This window comes from Vombatus ursinus, unplaced genomic scaffold (assembly GCF_900497805.2).
Source record: "Vombatus ursinus unplaced genomic scaffold, bare-nosed wombat genome assembly UNPS02014847.1, whole genome shotgun sequence".
Taxonomy (NCBI): Eukaryota; Metazoa; Chordata; class Mammalia; order Diprotodontia; family Vombatidae; genus Vombatus; species Vombatus ursinus.
In genome coordinates this window covers 20,777,095-20,792,284 of record NW_020954625.1, presented here as the reverse complement: position 1 = coordinate 20,792,284, position 15,190 = coordinate 20,777,095, and the positions used below count along the sequence as shown (strand labels likewise).

Genomic DNA, 15,190 nt, shown 5'->3' with positions numbered 1-15,190 from the left:
AGATTAATTAGCCTGTTCTCTTGGATTCTACAGCACTCTGGAGTGGAATTTCATATGGGCAATTTGTGCCTGACTTGAGATAGAGCATTCTGGGCTCATATTGGTCTGATCAGACACAGTTGGACATACTATAACTTGACTCCAATGTAACGCTGTCATTTTGGTCCTCTTTGAGAACAAAGGACAACAATCATAACAACACTCTGAGTAGGAGTTTTGGGGGGGGGGGTCAACCATTTTTAGTAAGTAAGAGAGTCTGCTATGACTGTTCCACTGAAAACCTTTCTTATTGTTTTGTAGATGAGGACTACTTCTTTACTCAGCACTAACCCCAATTTGAATTGGTTTCTCTATACAGACACAACATCTTTGTAACATCTAATGAATTTGTGTTCACCTTTTTATGTTGATGGACCAACAATGAATGCCATTAAAATTCCCTAGAAGTGTTTTGTTAAAAAGAGCCATTTCAATCTGATAGCACTTTCACAGTACTGGGCAAAATTGGAAGTGGAGGGATGTAATATTTACTTAGATCTTCACAAAAAGAATTATAATCAGCCAAATGAAACAACATTCAGCAGTTTTCAGATTTTTCTTCCATTATAGCAAAAACTTCATTCTTATTACAGCAAAGATAAGATTAGAATAAAGAAGGCAAACTATATTTCCATGATGAGAGTGTATTTTTTGGCTCCAATTATGTGCTCAGTTTAACGGGGAAATAATTAGAACAAAGGACACGTTCTTTGCTACAGAATACAACTTTTCTAATTCTGTACTTCAGTTGTGTGACTGTACTGAAATGGGCTGGACATAAACAGGTGAGGTGCAGGGAGTTGGGGTGCAAAGTTGGAGTATTTCTGGATCGTTCGTGTTTAGGTGATTTTATTGTGTTGTTTCTTTACGATTTATTCAGAGCTGTGTGGCTTATTTGTCCATGCCATGTATTCATTTTGAAATTGTGAACTTAGGATTGCTGTTGCCTATTTGACCCTTAACCTACTGGTAAGCTTGTTGGAAGATTGAAGATTTATGTCACACTTGATGTTGATTTCTTATTTTTGTTGTTCTATTCTAACTCACCCATTTTCTTATTTAGGAGGAGCAGAAAGAAAAAAGAAAATGGGGCACATCTTGGTAAAATATAGATGGTAATGCTAACCAGAGTGTTCTATCTAGCATAATGCTTAGGGAGTAAGGTAAATAAAAAGACAATGTTGGAGACAACTGAAAATGGAAGAAGGAAAATAGAGGCATTTCTTAATCAACATTCAGAATAGATTACAGAAGATCCCCTGTCTGTTATCACAATCATAAAATTTACAAGTTCAACTTTTATAAAAAAAATTCGAGGCTTTCTAGACATCAGTTGTATAAACTGGTTACCAATATAAATCTTCCAATATAAATTTTCCCTTCTTTTTTGGGTGGTACCTATGCTAAAAATGCAGCAAGGTGTTAGATATGTAGCATGTTTCATGGAAAGCCAACAAAATGTAGGTGATCATTTAGTATGTTATTTGCTGTTTATTAAAACAATAAATCAATATCAAACAAAACTGCTAAATGTTTAATGATATATTTCTTTTTTTTCTTTTTTTTGAGTGAATTTTTTTGAGTGCCTTTCAAAAAGAATTGCTGGGAAGAACAGTGAATTGATACAAATCCAAGTGCAAATCCTTCCTCCTTGTTTAAAGCAGCTTGTCCAAAGTTACAACTCCTGCGCACAGTACAAATCCCAATATGTTGTTGTCTCGGTGACAATAAAAAGCCTGGTTTATTACAAACTCAAGGAAAAATGAAAATAAAATCTAAAAATTGGTCACAGTTTTGTCATTGGTATGTGGAGGTTGTTCCAAGGACCCATCCAGAGCTCCTCATCATCTGACTGTGTGTGGTCACTTGGGAAATCCAAGACGCCCTTCATGTCTTGACTGTCAATCCTGGACTCCTGTTCTGCTGTGCTTTTGATCCTGCCACCCCTAAGTTTTCCTGCAGAACTGTCTGCCCCCATTGGGCCAGGGGCAAAGGAAACAAGAGGTGGCCTAGTGTTCAGTTTCTCACTGGAAAATGCCCCCTTGGATAATGTGTTCAGTGGGACACTCTCTTCATGTGTCACTGCTAACTTGTCAAGCTTCTTCAAATGCTTCCCCATCTTGACAGGGGAATGGACTTTCAAATTATTAGTGAGGCAAGCCCGGCGGGTCCTCACCACTGACCCATTCTGAGCAATGTAGATGTTGCCGTTGATGTTGTTGTGAACTTGGGGATTGTGGAGGCAGGTCCTCTGGCACTCAGGAGCACTGTCTTCTCCAGTAGAGCTGGTTTCATATTCTCGATCAACAGCTAACTGGATCATTTTTTTCCTGGCCCACTATAGGGAAACAAAGAGAAGAGGAAATTAGCTAGCATCAACATTAACAAAGGTCAAGCCTTTAGTGTTTGGGCAAACCAGAAATCAAGGCATTTAGGAAAGGATAGAACATATTTTGAGGGGTGTGTGTGTGTGTGTGTTTGACTATGTTACTTTCACTGTCTCTCTTTTCCCACGGAATAAAATACAAACTTCTCAGTTTAGCTTTACAACTTGGTAACATAATTTTTCCAAAGATGATTCTCCAAATTGTCTGCTTTTCCCAGAACTTTGTTGCTTTGTCCAGAATGCTTCTCATCTCCATCTCCCATGTTTGTAATGTATCCCTCTGTCATATCTGCCTCTTAGATTCCCTAACCATTCCAAGTCTCATCTCAAAGACAACACCCCATGGAAATCCTTCCCTGACTCTCTAGTTATTAATACTCACCCTGCTCGAGTTATCATGTCCATACACGGAAAGAGAAATGCTAAGTCTTCTCATTATTGTACTGTCAGACCTTGACACTGTCAAGACTGCAAAGGGCTATGGGTTTGACCCATGCAGGTGCAGACATGCCCTCTCAGTTGCTGGAAACTAACTGCAATATTTATAATTTTTATGGGAATCAGGGAAGAGGGGTTTGGAAGGAAGTGATTACTAGAACTGTATACATGCTTGCTGACTGGGACATTTGGAGAAGAATCTGTTATGGCACCTATTAATATGTTCTGGCTCTTCCTTGGTAGCTGCTCCAATGAAGGGTACCTAAATCAAAGAAAAAAAATGCCAAGTATCTGGTGACTATTCTGACAATTGTTTTGTGCATACATGTTGTAACCCTTCAAAAGAATGTAAGTTCCTGGAAGGCAGAGACTTTTACGTTTATCTTTTTATTCCCAGGGCCTCCTTCATTGATAATCATATTGATAATAATTGATAATAAGTGCTTGTCACATTGGATTGCCTAGTACTAAGTTGAGGGACTCATACATGTGGTATATTTCTTTTCAGACATTTTTATTTGAATGGGCATGGATGTTAAGACATGATTTGCTGGTGTCAGTAAGGAGCTGTCCAGACTGAAGGCTGAAATTTACAGAACTGATGTTTTGGAGCTACCTAATCACAGCTCTGGTGAGCTAGGTTGTGTGCTTGTATGCTACAGGCCCCAGGGATTTGGCACAGGACTTAACTGCGGCTGCCAGAAGTTATTTAATAAAGCCAGGTGAAAAGAAGGTCAGGGCGTCAGGCTCTTCCATTCACGCCGAGGATGACACTGGATACTTATTTTCTTTCCATTTCTTTCAGGCTAAGCCAACTACCACATTTAAAGTTTTTGACTCAGTTGCTATACTCAGCAAAAATAAATTGGGTAACTTGGCACATTAAAAAAATGATATGTCATGGTATTTTATTTTCTCATGGTTACAGTGCCCTCACTCTCCAACTCTCAGAAGCTCTTCTTTAAAATTCACTTAAACTGCCCCCTCCTTCCTACACGAGTCTGGCCCTGATTTTCCCAGCTGTTAGTTCTTCCTCAGATGACTTTGTTACACACCCCCACCCCCCCACACCCCCCCACACCCCCCCAACACACACACCCACACCCATACCCACACACACACCCCCACCCCCCACACACCCACACCCACACACACCCACACACACCCACACATACACCCACACACACACTGTAATATCCTATTATATGCCCACATCTTGTTTTCCTCTGATAGAATTGTAAGATCCTTAAAGTCAAGGGCTATTTGGTCTTGGTTTTTATATTCTGAAAGCATAACAGTAAATGGCATGCAGCTGGTGCTTAATAAATACAGCTAGGAGCACTGGGCCTGGATTCAGGATGACCTGAGTTCAAATTCAATTTCACTTACCAGCTGTGAAATGCTGGGCAAGTTACTCAAATCTCTTTTTGCCTCAGTCTCCTTAATTAGAAAAATGGGGATAATAATAATAATACCCACCTTCCAGGGCTGTTGTGAGGATCAAATGAGATAATATTGGTAGCATAGTGCCTGACACACAGCAGGTGTTTAATAAATTGTTGTTGTTGATTGATTTATTGGCACAATTGTGAGTCAAAAAAAAAATCCTTACCCATTCCATTCTTCTCACTCCATAATCTGAAATGATTAAATATCAAAATAGACAAAAGGAAGACCCCTTCCTCTTTCCTAAGGGAAGACCACTACTACCCTTTGTAAGCAATTGAATTGTGATGGGCCCTGGTACCTGACCCTTGGCATAGTGGTGAGAGAGCTGGCCTCAAGGTCAAGAAGGACTGCATTTGAGGACAGCCTCTAACACATAGTAGGATTGTGACCCTGGGGCAAATCACTTAACATTTTAGCACTCTGGGCCACTCTCTAAGACTAGAAATTACAGAGAAGGTGCTGGCCTGCATTGGTACAAGGAATTTACCTGGAGTTTCCCTCTGCCAATGAGATCACAGGTTCAGTCCTTTCTGTATCAGACCACATTTGGAAAGGACGGGTGAGAAGGGGTCCAGTGCCATGGAACCCATTAAAAAAAAGGAAAACAACTTAATGGCATTTTCAGAAACCAAGAATCCTCCACCTTACTCTGAAGTTGGCCACACTTAGAATCCAAAGTATTGGTGCCTGCAGCCTGTTTGTATGATTCCAATGATCACAAGTTATTACTGGTGCCGCTAAGTAATGGAGTTGGGCCTGATGTCAATGAATGGCAATCTCCTCTGACTTTGTACCCAAGGTATTTCGGTACTGAATTTATTCGTGTCAAAAATTGTCTTACAATATTTGCCACTGCTGATAATTTCTGAAAATGCCCTTGACATTTTTTTTAGACAGTTCAATCGCTTTTCGAATTGGGAACCCATCGTTCTCTCCTAGATCCCATTGAGTAAATACACGTTCATTGGAAACAGTGATTTTGTGAAAATAACAGAAACCCATAATATATTCTCTACTCCTAATATCATGCACGAGAAAGAACTAGGTAAGATTGTGGCTACCAACAGGTTTCTGCTATCGAGTCCAATATGTTAGGCATCAGTGATAATGCATAATGATGTATTGCTTTTAAGTAGGTTTCCCATTGGAAAATTATGACCACCTGTGAGATTATCATTATTAAATTATGGTCACTTGCGAGATGTGTTTTGGTTTGCTAATTAACTATGACTCCCCATCACACACAATGATCAGTTTGGTTTTTGGAGTCCTTCTATTCTTAAAAGCGATCAGTATCACTGTCACTGTCCTTCGAGAGTCATTTCAGAGGGCACCCAGGGCACACAGCACACAAAGTCACACATCACTGCAAACTCCACCTACTGTTGCGGTTCACAATGCTGTACTGTAACCTTCGGCTTCTTTGCCTTTTGCTGGGGGGGCCTCTGCCCCCTCTGCCCCCTCTGCCCCCTCTGCTGGGGGGGCCTCTGGCCCCGCTGCCTGGGGCCTCTGCAGCCTAGGTTTCCCTGGGGGATTGGGCCTGACATAGCCTCGCGTCCCCATCTGGCTTTCACTGCTGCTCTGGCTGCCGGTGGATTCAGATCCCGCGGCGCTGGCCTCGCTGCGGTCCGTCGATGTCCTGCTGCCTTCCTCAGCTGATCTCTCCGGGGCTTCCACATCTGGGGCGTCTTCGGGAGCAGCCAGCTCAGCTGCTTCTGCCTCTCCTTCCACCTCGCGCTCCTCTCCGGACGCTTCTTCCGATGGCTGCTCTCTGCGTTTCTTGGGCACCTTGAGCCGTTCTTCAGGAGGAGCAATCCTCCGGCCAACCACGATCTTCTGCCTCGCTTTTTCTCCTTCTGACTCTGTAGATTCGGACTCCCCCGGCTCGGGGGTGGAGCTCTCCTCCGCTTCCGAGGGGGTCTCTGACTCTGACTCCTCCTCCTCCGAAGTTGTGCTCTCATAGGTGCTCCACTCGGATTCGTCGCTGTAGTCGCTGAACTCGCTGGACTCCTCGCTGGCCTCCTCGCTGGCCTCCTCGCTGGACTCCTCTGATTCCACCGCGCTCTCGGTGGTCTCCTCCTCCAGTGTCAGCGTCAGGTAATCTCTGCCTTCCACCCCGGGAGCCCTGCGGCGTTCTTCATCTTCTGCCAACTCCCGGACTTTCTTAAATATCATGGGGAATATCTTGGCTTTCTTCCACTTGACACGGGCAGTCTCAGCTGCTGTGGGCCCCTCAATGATCACAGGGACCTCCAGCTCCGCCTCCAGAGGAGGCTCTATAACTTCTGGTATTTTAGGTTTCTTTGGTCTTTCCTGAAAATTATGAAAATGGGATTTGTGATCGGGTGGATGCTTAAGATGAGAACTTGTCCTGCACAAGTTAAGGAGGAAACGATCCAAGAAGTGGACTGTTCACACAAGAGCCTGTTTCTAGGGAAGGAAAGTCAAATAAGATTATATCTTGTCCTGTACCGGGTTTAAAGCAGTCTTTAATCTGGATGGTGGAATATTTTGGCAGTTTGATGAAGCCTATGGATACCTTCTCAGAATAATAATGGAAAGAAATGCTAAATTATAACTAGAAGTTAATGGGAAAAAAAGAAGTATTTGTCCCCACCTGACTTCACAGACCCCTTGAATTCTATTCATGGATTCTAAGTTTAGAAACCCTGCTTTAGAGAGTGGTTAGGAAAGTAGGTGCTCTCGGTTGGTGGTACAGATCCCTGCATTAACCTCCCTGGGTCTCAGTTTCCTCATTTGTAAAAATGAGAAAGCAGTATTAGATGACCTGTGGGTTCTTTTACCAGCTCTAGTTATGATCGTATGAACTTCGAAAGAGGGAATACAATCACAATTGCTTATCAGATTATTTGTTCTTCAGTTTGGATCTGACTGAAATTGTAGAAATATTCAATCATCACCCTAAACAACAACAACAACAACAATAACAGTAACAACTGGATGAGTTAAGGTTATTGTTATAACTAAATAACTTGATCCGTCTGCATTAGATAGGATTAGATTTATTCAGCAAACTGTGATAAAATCTGTGAGATTCTAATCATCTCAATGTATCACAGTATCAGTTAGAAATCAAACTAAATGATATTAGAGGGTAATTATTTAGTGACTGTAAAATAAGCCCTTCAGGAACAACCATTGTCTTGGTTTTGTCTTTATTCCTCTCAGTGCCTAACATGGTGCCTAGCTCTTAGTAGCAGGTTAAAAATAGTTGTCGTTTTAGTCAGTCAGTTAATAACTATGAATTAGGTTCACGTGCCAGGCACCATACTAACTGCTAGGGAGACAAAGAACGGCAAAAGACAGTCTTTGCCCTCAGAGGACTCATGGTTTATTTTATGAACAATCATTTAAATTTTGCATAATAGAGCCAACTGTTACAATTTCTTTGGGGATAAAAAGTTAAGACGTTCCTTCAACAAAAAAGGTAGGAGGACATACTAGACACATAATAGATACAAACTGAGCCAGGAAAGCCTAGTTCCACATTCGGTCTGATACATACTGGCTTTATGACGCTGGCCAAGTCATTTGACTTCTTAAGTGGCCAGCTCTTTGAGATGGTAAGCTGAGGATAAGGTGCTGATCTGCTTTGCTAGAACTTTCCTTATCTGGGAATCCCCTTGTCCTAATGATATTTCTGGTCCAGTCTCTACCCTGATTCCATTAATGCAGGATCTTGGGAAGAAGGAAATCTAGGTGAGAATAGCATCTGAACATGGGAACACAACAAGATCTCCTGAGGTCAAAGAGGATGAAAAGGCATGCTCTTGTCCTGCAAGATCCAGCCCCCAAAAAGCAAAGGCAGTAAGCCTACCTCCTCCTCTGGATAATAGTCTTCCTCAGCTTCTCCTGCCACTTCGCCATACTCCTCACCAGCAGGTGGCAGCAGCCGGCGACGACTTCCATACTGGGGCATTTCATACCTGTAATAGAAATCTACAACTTTAAGCATCTTTTGCATCTTCTTGATCTGGCATCACTGATATCTGCATTCCTTCTGCTTTCCAAACTCTCAAAGACCAGCACATGCTGGCTTGGGAGTGTTCGGGGATGATTACATAGATGGTCAGTTTCAAAACTTTATTTTGGGGAAAACTGGAAGGATGAGAGAGTTTCCAATGAGCCCGAGGGCTGCCTACCAATCAAGCTCTTTTGAAAGCTCAATGGACTCGCACTTACCATCCCACAATTTCTGTTTGCAATGGTGGTTGTACTTGAGGGGCAATATGGCTCTGTTTTGAAAAGTGACTTACCAGAGAATAGTGAATTGGGGAAGGTAGGAACAGCTGGTTTTTAGAATACTTTCCATTCATTTCTAGAAGAAATTTCCTACTTTGTATAATTTGTATTTATTAATTTTGTGTTTGTGTTGTATAGTTATGTGTTTGCTTTTCCCATCAGAATGTATGCTCTTTAAGAGCAAGAGTTTTTTTTACTTTTTGTTCTTTCATCTCAAAGCCTATAACTGTGTCTGGCATAGAGCAGACACTTAAAATACTTGCTGATTGATGACTAACTTGGATTAAGTATTAAATATCTCACACAAAAGATAAGTGGTGAATTCAGGAATTAAACAAATATTCATTGATGTCTATTCCCCTTTTCTAATCATTTGGTCTTATTTCTATTTACAAGTACTAGAGAAAAACTGATTAGAACAATTGAAATGACTTTTAGATATAGGAATTCATCCTCAAAGAAGGATTTGGTGATGTGAAATTTTTCATGGTGGATACAAATGGTTACCATCATGTAGCTTTCTTAACTTAAGCATGAAAAAAGGAGTTTGCACAAATAAAATGTGTCTAGGTACAGAGTATAAAAATCTGATTTACACTCTTGGTCAGAATCAATTTCAGATACCATTCCAGATAATTCTGCTATTCAAAAAGAGAACACACACACACACACACACACACACACACACATACACACACATACATATAGACACTATATACATAACAAAACAAAAACAATTCTTCAGTCACATTTCTGGGAAAGGTACCATTTACATGGATAGAATTTGTTGATGTTTCTTAAAAAACTGTTGCCAAAACTCTGCTGGTTTTCAAGCACAATTAAAAATATATACATTACATTCTGTTCAACAAAAATTCTTCATATAAAGTAAACTAAGATTAATTTAGACTTCTAAAATAAAGAACCTTCTTTGGGAAGACAACACACAATTTCTCACCATGTCCCATTCCTTGTTTTTTGATTATTAATCTGAAGAACATAATTTAATTTTTTTTGTGAATGTTTATTATTTAACTGTATTTTCCATGTAAATACTTATCATAAGAATGAGGCCAAGGCAAAATGTTATATCACATAAAGTTAAAATCATACTCTGTTTTTAATCAATCAACCTCATTGGACTTCTCCCTTCTCTTTCCTTTTCAGATGCTGCTGTGAAAGTAAATCTAAGGCAAATTATCTGGTATCAACCATTCACACATCAAGGTGAATTTTAGTGTTCCTTCTAATGTTATTTCTAATAAATGTTCTTAATATTATCTTCTGTATTTTAAGCTTTATTGCTAATTATGAACTAAATAAATGCTTCTTTCTCTTGTTAAAGGGGTTTTAATGTTCAATGAGAATATGGGGAGGGAAGAAAAGACATAAATTATGGGTCAGTGACAGTTCTTAGGTTTTTCAAAATCTTCCATATAGGAAGCTGCCTATCGTACGTATGTAGAAAGTTGGTCTTTGTCCTAATACATTTCTTTCTTTCTAGAAATATTTAAAAACTTGAAACTTTCTTTTGAGACTTGCATCTAATCATCTTCCAATGTTATTTCCTCTTTCCTTTGAATTTTCCTTCCCAGTGAGAAGTATAGGGTGAGAAACATGGTGTTAAAGGTTAAATGAATAATTAGGCAGTGTTTACATCTTTTAGCTATGGAGCAGGATAAAGGAGAAATTCAGGTATAGGAGGTGGGGAGGGGTATCAGCTCTAAGTTCTCTCAGCTAAGGTAATTCCTCTGTCTCTGAAGACAAGGGATTCGCCAGGTGGTGTTAATTCAGTTAATCTAGCTGTGAATTGGTCAAGTAAACATCTCTCTTTGCCACAAATCAGTCCCAGACTTGAGATTCTATAGATATTTCCCAGTTTAGTAGTGTTAAGAAGTGGGAAACATTTCCTGGAAAACATGGGGATGATGAAGAGTTGGATACAGTGTTGTGACCTAGTTTTAAGACTTTGAGTATGAAGGATTTTTTTTTTTTTTTTAGGCAACTGGGGTTAAGTGACTTGCCCAGGGTCACACAGCTAGTAGGTGTCAAGAGTTTGGTCTGAGGCCAGATTTGAACTCAGGTCCTCCTGACCTCGGGGCTGGTGCTCTATCCACTACGCCACCTAGCTGCCCCCTGAATATGAAGGATTTAAAGGAATGCAAAAGCTGAAGATTTTTACCCTCTTTTCTCCCAGTGCTTTACACCAGAAAGCTCCCTCCCAGATCCTCCACTAAAGCCTTTCTCTGATTCTTCATCATGGAATGGAGTTAACTTTGTATTCTAAAAGGCTATGCCACTGTAGGGGTCTACCAACTGGAAGTTTATTCATTTTCTCATTCAACCGTGAGTCTTGAGAACAGGGATTGTTTTTGTAGTTTTCACTGTGTTCCTCGTGCTTAGCACAATACCTGGCATATAGTGGGTGCTTAAAAAAGGTTTGTTTTTATTGATGGAAAGTTGGAACTAGGGATACGATGTCTTCTCTTTCACTGTACCCATCTGCTTAACACCAATTACCTTCTGCTCTTTAAGGGCTTAATATTTGTGGATTGATTGATTACTATTGATACATTGATCAAATCAGTGCTATCACTGCTTCAGGAGAGGGTATGCCAATTATTATATTCTATGGATCAACTCACCATCTCTGGCCACCACTCCTTTATTTAGGTGTATAGCCTCCCCCCACCCCCACCCCGTGCATTCCTTTCTATCTCTGTATTTCTGTCTGTCTCTATTTCTCTCTTCCTCTCTCTTGTGCCAATGATTTTCATTGATTCCTATAATCATCACAAGGCTGAATTCAGGGTAATTTTTGTTTTGTTTTATTTGCCATACAAACTCTGAATGATGACATACTAGGCCACAGAAAAGTTATGTCATCTGCATCCGTGGAATGGGTACCCACACTGGCAAATATCATAAATTCTTTAAGCATTGAATTATTCCCAAGAAGCCATCAGAACTCATTATTGATGCCTTTGTTTTCCCTGGAAAGGCAGGTATTGAAAATGAAATTATTTCCCTTAGCAATGTTTTATATAAAGTTATGAAACCAGGAAACGTTGTATATAGAGACCTGGCTGTACCTATGGTAACTGGTCTTTGAGTCATAAGAACTTCCTTCCAGCTCTCATTCTGACAGTGTCCTGGTTCTTAAAGAGCTGAGGATAATACATGTCCAATCTATTTCTCAGAGAGCATACTTTTTAAAACCCCAGACACCCTAGAAATGTGAGTTAATACTCTTTGGGTGATAGTATGATGTATTTTTAAAATCAGTAAACAAATATTACATTTAGAGTCTAAAGGCCTGGGTTTGCATCCTGAATCAAACACTTGCTGACTATGTGACTTCATGAAAATCACTCACCCTCTCTGAGCCACAGTTTCTTCATCTGTACTATGGGAATTATAATAAATGCACTACTTTCTAGATGACTTCACTCACATAGCTGTTGTGAGGAAAATGAACTCTAGAGAGTTATAGAAATGTAAACAATGATGTAGTTGGAGTCAGGAAGCCTGGGCACCAAGTTCTGCGTCTGAGCTTGCTAGTAAGGTCACCATGGCAAGCCTCTTAATCTCTGAAAGATTCAGTTTCTTTGTCTTTCAAATATGCACCACGATACCTGTGGTGCATACCTCTTAGGGCTACCATGACTTTCAAGTGAGAGACCTATGTAAATATTAGTTATTATTCCTCTCCAACAAAGGTCTTTAGGCAGCCTTATAGTGCAAAGCAAAAATATTGGGTAATAAATAGCTTTAGAACTAGAAAGGGCCTCAGAGACCATCTAGTACTACCCCTATATTTAAAGATGAGGAATCTGGGGCAGAGAGTTGAAGAGATTTGTTCAAAGTTACATAGGTTTTTAATGTCAGAGGCAGGATTTGAACCCAGGGCCTATGACTTTAAAATAAGTGTTCTTCTCATCTACAATGCCATCTCTTCTGCCTAGCTAACTGCATAATGCAATGACTGATTAAAGAAAACCATGACCTTCCACCTCCAGACCCCGAAGGACTGAATAGATGGACCAAGGAAATGAAACGTTCTCATTGGTGAAAGAATTTAATTCAGCCAACTTTTGTCACTAAAGACAAAAGAAAGTATCCAAAGAAATGGATATTCGGGCAAATATGTATGCCAGGACTAGATCACAAGGTCTGAGGTCCTCCCTGTTAGGTTTAGTGTTTTGTTTTTTGTTTTGTTTTGTTTTGTTTTTTGGGGTGGGGGCAGTGGGATGGTGACTGTGCCTTATTTATATTTGTTTTGCTTGAAGCTCTGAGGCCAGGATCCTCTACAGTCACTATGGAATAAATGAGTTGAATGAATGGTCTGACTGAAAAGGAAAGTGAAGAAAAGAGGTTTTTCATGGAAAACCATCCCATTGACCTGATCTGACCCAGTCACTCAGGCCTCCTTGTTTTAGGGTGGTCAATATAATAGGGTGAGAGCCATGCTGGCTTGGGAGTTGGAGTACTCTTTGTTTCATTTGTCTTTTGCTCCCCTAGTGCCAGCACAGAGCCTGGCACATAGCATGCACTTAATAAATGCTTGATAATTGATTAACTTGGGTTTGAACCCCAGGTCAATAAAGTGCAAACTGTGTGACCTTGGACAGATCACTTTCATGTTCTGGGTCCTCAGTTTCTTCATTTGTATAGTAAAGGAATTATCTGAGCAGAAAGCAACAGATGTTTTTTTCATTTCTAAATCTCTAATCTGATGATGTTTCCTTGCCTAGCCCTCAGTGAAACTGAAGGAGCCAAAAAGTTTTCTGGCCTCAAAGTTCTCCTTTCTCCCTCTAGCCCACATCTTCATGCTTCCTTTACACTCTGCCCTTTTATGAATTTCTTAGGTAGGACTCTGATGTCTCCCAGTGATACCGAGGTTGAAAAAAAAAAAACAGAACAGAATTTAATTCAAAGGAAGAGAGGTTGTTTGATTTTGGAATTGAGCTGGCAGCAAGGAGTAGGATTTTCCCTGGGGTCCCTTCATTGTGCAATGCAAGGCAGGACCTCCATGTCACAGAAATCGTTTTAAAGGGAAATTGAAAATAGACAAGGGACTGGGCACTTCTTGTCTAAGAAGAGAAGATCTTAGCTTTTTTTTTCCTGTTGAAGAAAATTAAAACAGAAAAAGAGTTTTAGCAAACACCTGGAGCAGGAAACATCAGTTAAGGCTGCAGAGAAACAAGAAAAATGGTGGTTTAGAACTAAGTCTTGGGGGTTATGATATTCCCAAGCCTCCATGATTAATGGGAGAGCCCATGCAAGTAATTAATAGGATAGGGATAGGGACTAACCCTGTAATTCCACTGATACAGTGATTTCCCAGATGAGGAAATTCCATCTACCTATGAGGGGTCAGTACCTTCTCTTCCACTTAAAGTCTCAGAGAATAATCTAGATACTAAGAGGATATGTGACTTACCCAGGGTCTCACAGTAGTAGGAGCCAGAGATCTTTGTAGGTCTGAGTTCAGCTCTCAATCCACTATGCCACACTGAATAACTGAATGTGTAATGAATAACATCTTTAAAATGTTTGGCAAAGCCAGATCTGTCATCATAGGGCCTAAAATGATAGTGGTGGTACTTTGCGTCTTTGTTTTCTGATCTGATAATGTCAAGCATAGGTCAAGCAACCTCATGATTCTAATGGAGTGGGACCTCTCTCTACCAATGCAGTATGCAGCTATGTTCAACAATCTATAATTTATTAGAGAGTGACCTGAGGTTCAGGGTAATAAAGTGACTTGCCTTGGGTCATACATCTAGTAAGTATCTGAGGAAGGATTTGAATACAGGTCTTCCTGCCTCCAGTTCATGTACTCTATTTACTATATCACCACATTGCCTCAGTCTAATTGGAAAGAATTTATAAAGCCTTCTCTTTAGCTCTTGATAAAGTGCCAGGGACAAAGGAAGTTCTAAAGGCACTTGAAGTTAGATATATTCCAGGTTACTCCATCTCTATTCAGATTTTTCATTGACACAATCTACTAATTTAGGAAAGTACGTAAGGAGGAAAATTAGAAAGCAAAATATTACATAGTGATATGGCTAGGGTGAGTTTAGGGAGCATCTGAGTGACCCATTCAAGGCATGTGTCCCCAATCATTATTTTAATCCTTTTTGGAAATAGGAGTGGCTCCAATAAATTGGGAAATATGTCAATATAGAAATAGTTACTTACAAATTCTTTAGGATCTCCTGCCACAGATAGTTTGTTTCTTTGGATAATAACAAACTAAGAAAATTGCACCCATAAGTTTTTACCAGCCCTTTAGAAAAAGCGATATCCAATATTGATTTTTAAATGATTATATCTTCTGTGAGTTTAAATAGATGCTAGTAGAGTTGGGTGTGTGAAAAAGGGGCTATGGAAAGGAGATGAGAAAGCTCTGACTCAAAAGGAAAAGTTTTTTTTTTTTGGATAAAATCATAGCATATATCCACTGGAGGCAGCGTGGCGTGGCGCAAAGACCACTGGAAGCAAACTCAAAGTTCCTAGGTCCAAATCCTGCCCCATGTCGTTTTGGGCAAGTGACTTTGCCTCTCTCAGGCTTCACTTCCTCATCTGTCAAGTGACTAAACTGGATGA

The 15,190-nt window shown here is 40.2% G+C and overlaps 1 protein-coding gene across 1 annotated transcript in view; it reads right to left on the bottom strand.

Moving 5' to 3' along the window:
• Positions 1 to 1,569: 1,569 nt before the first annotated feature.
• The window catches only part of PCDH15 (protocadherin related 15), a 1,147,277-nt gene continuing 1,133,656 nt past the window's right edge, over positions 1,570 to 15,190 (bottom strand). The window contains exons 33-34 of the mRNA XM_027840684.1: positions 8,151 to 8,259; positions 1,570 to 2,377 (exon numbers count right to left, since the gene is read on the bottom strand). Of these exons, the coding sequence (XP_027696485.1) occupies positions 1,826 to 2,377; positions 8,151 to 8,259 (661 nt within the window). The 3' untranslated portion in view covers positions 1,570 to 1,825. The remainder of the gene's footprint in view (positions 2,378 to 8,150; positions 8,260 to 15,190) is intronic.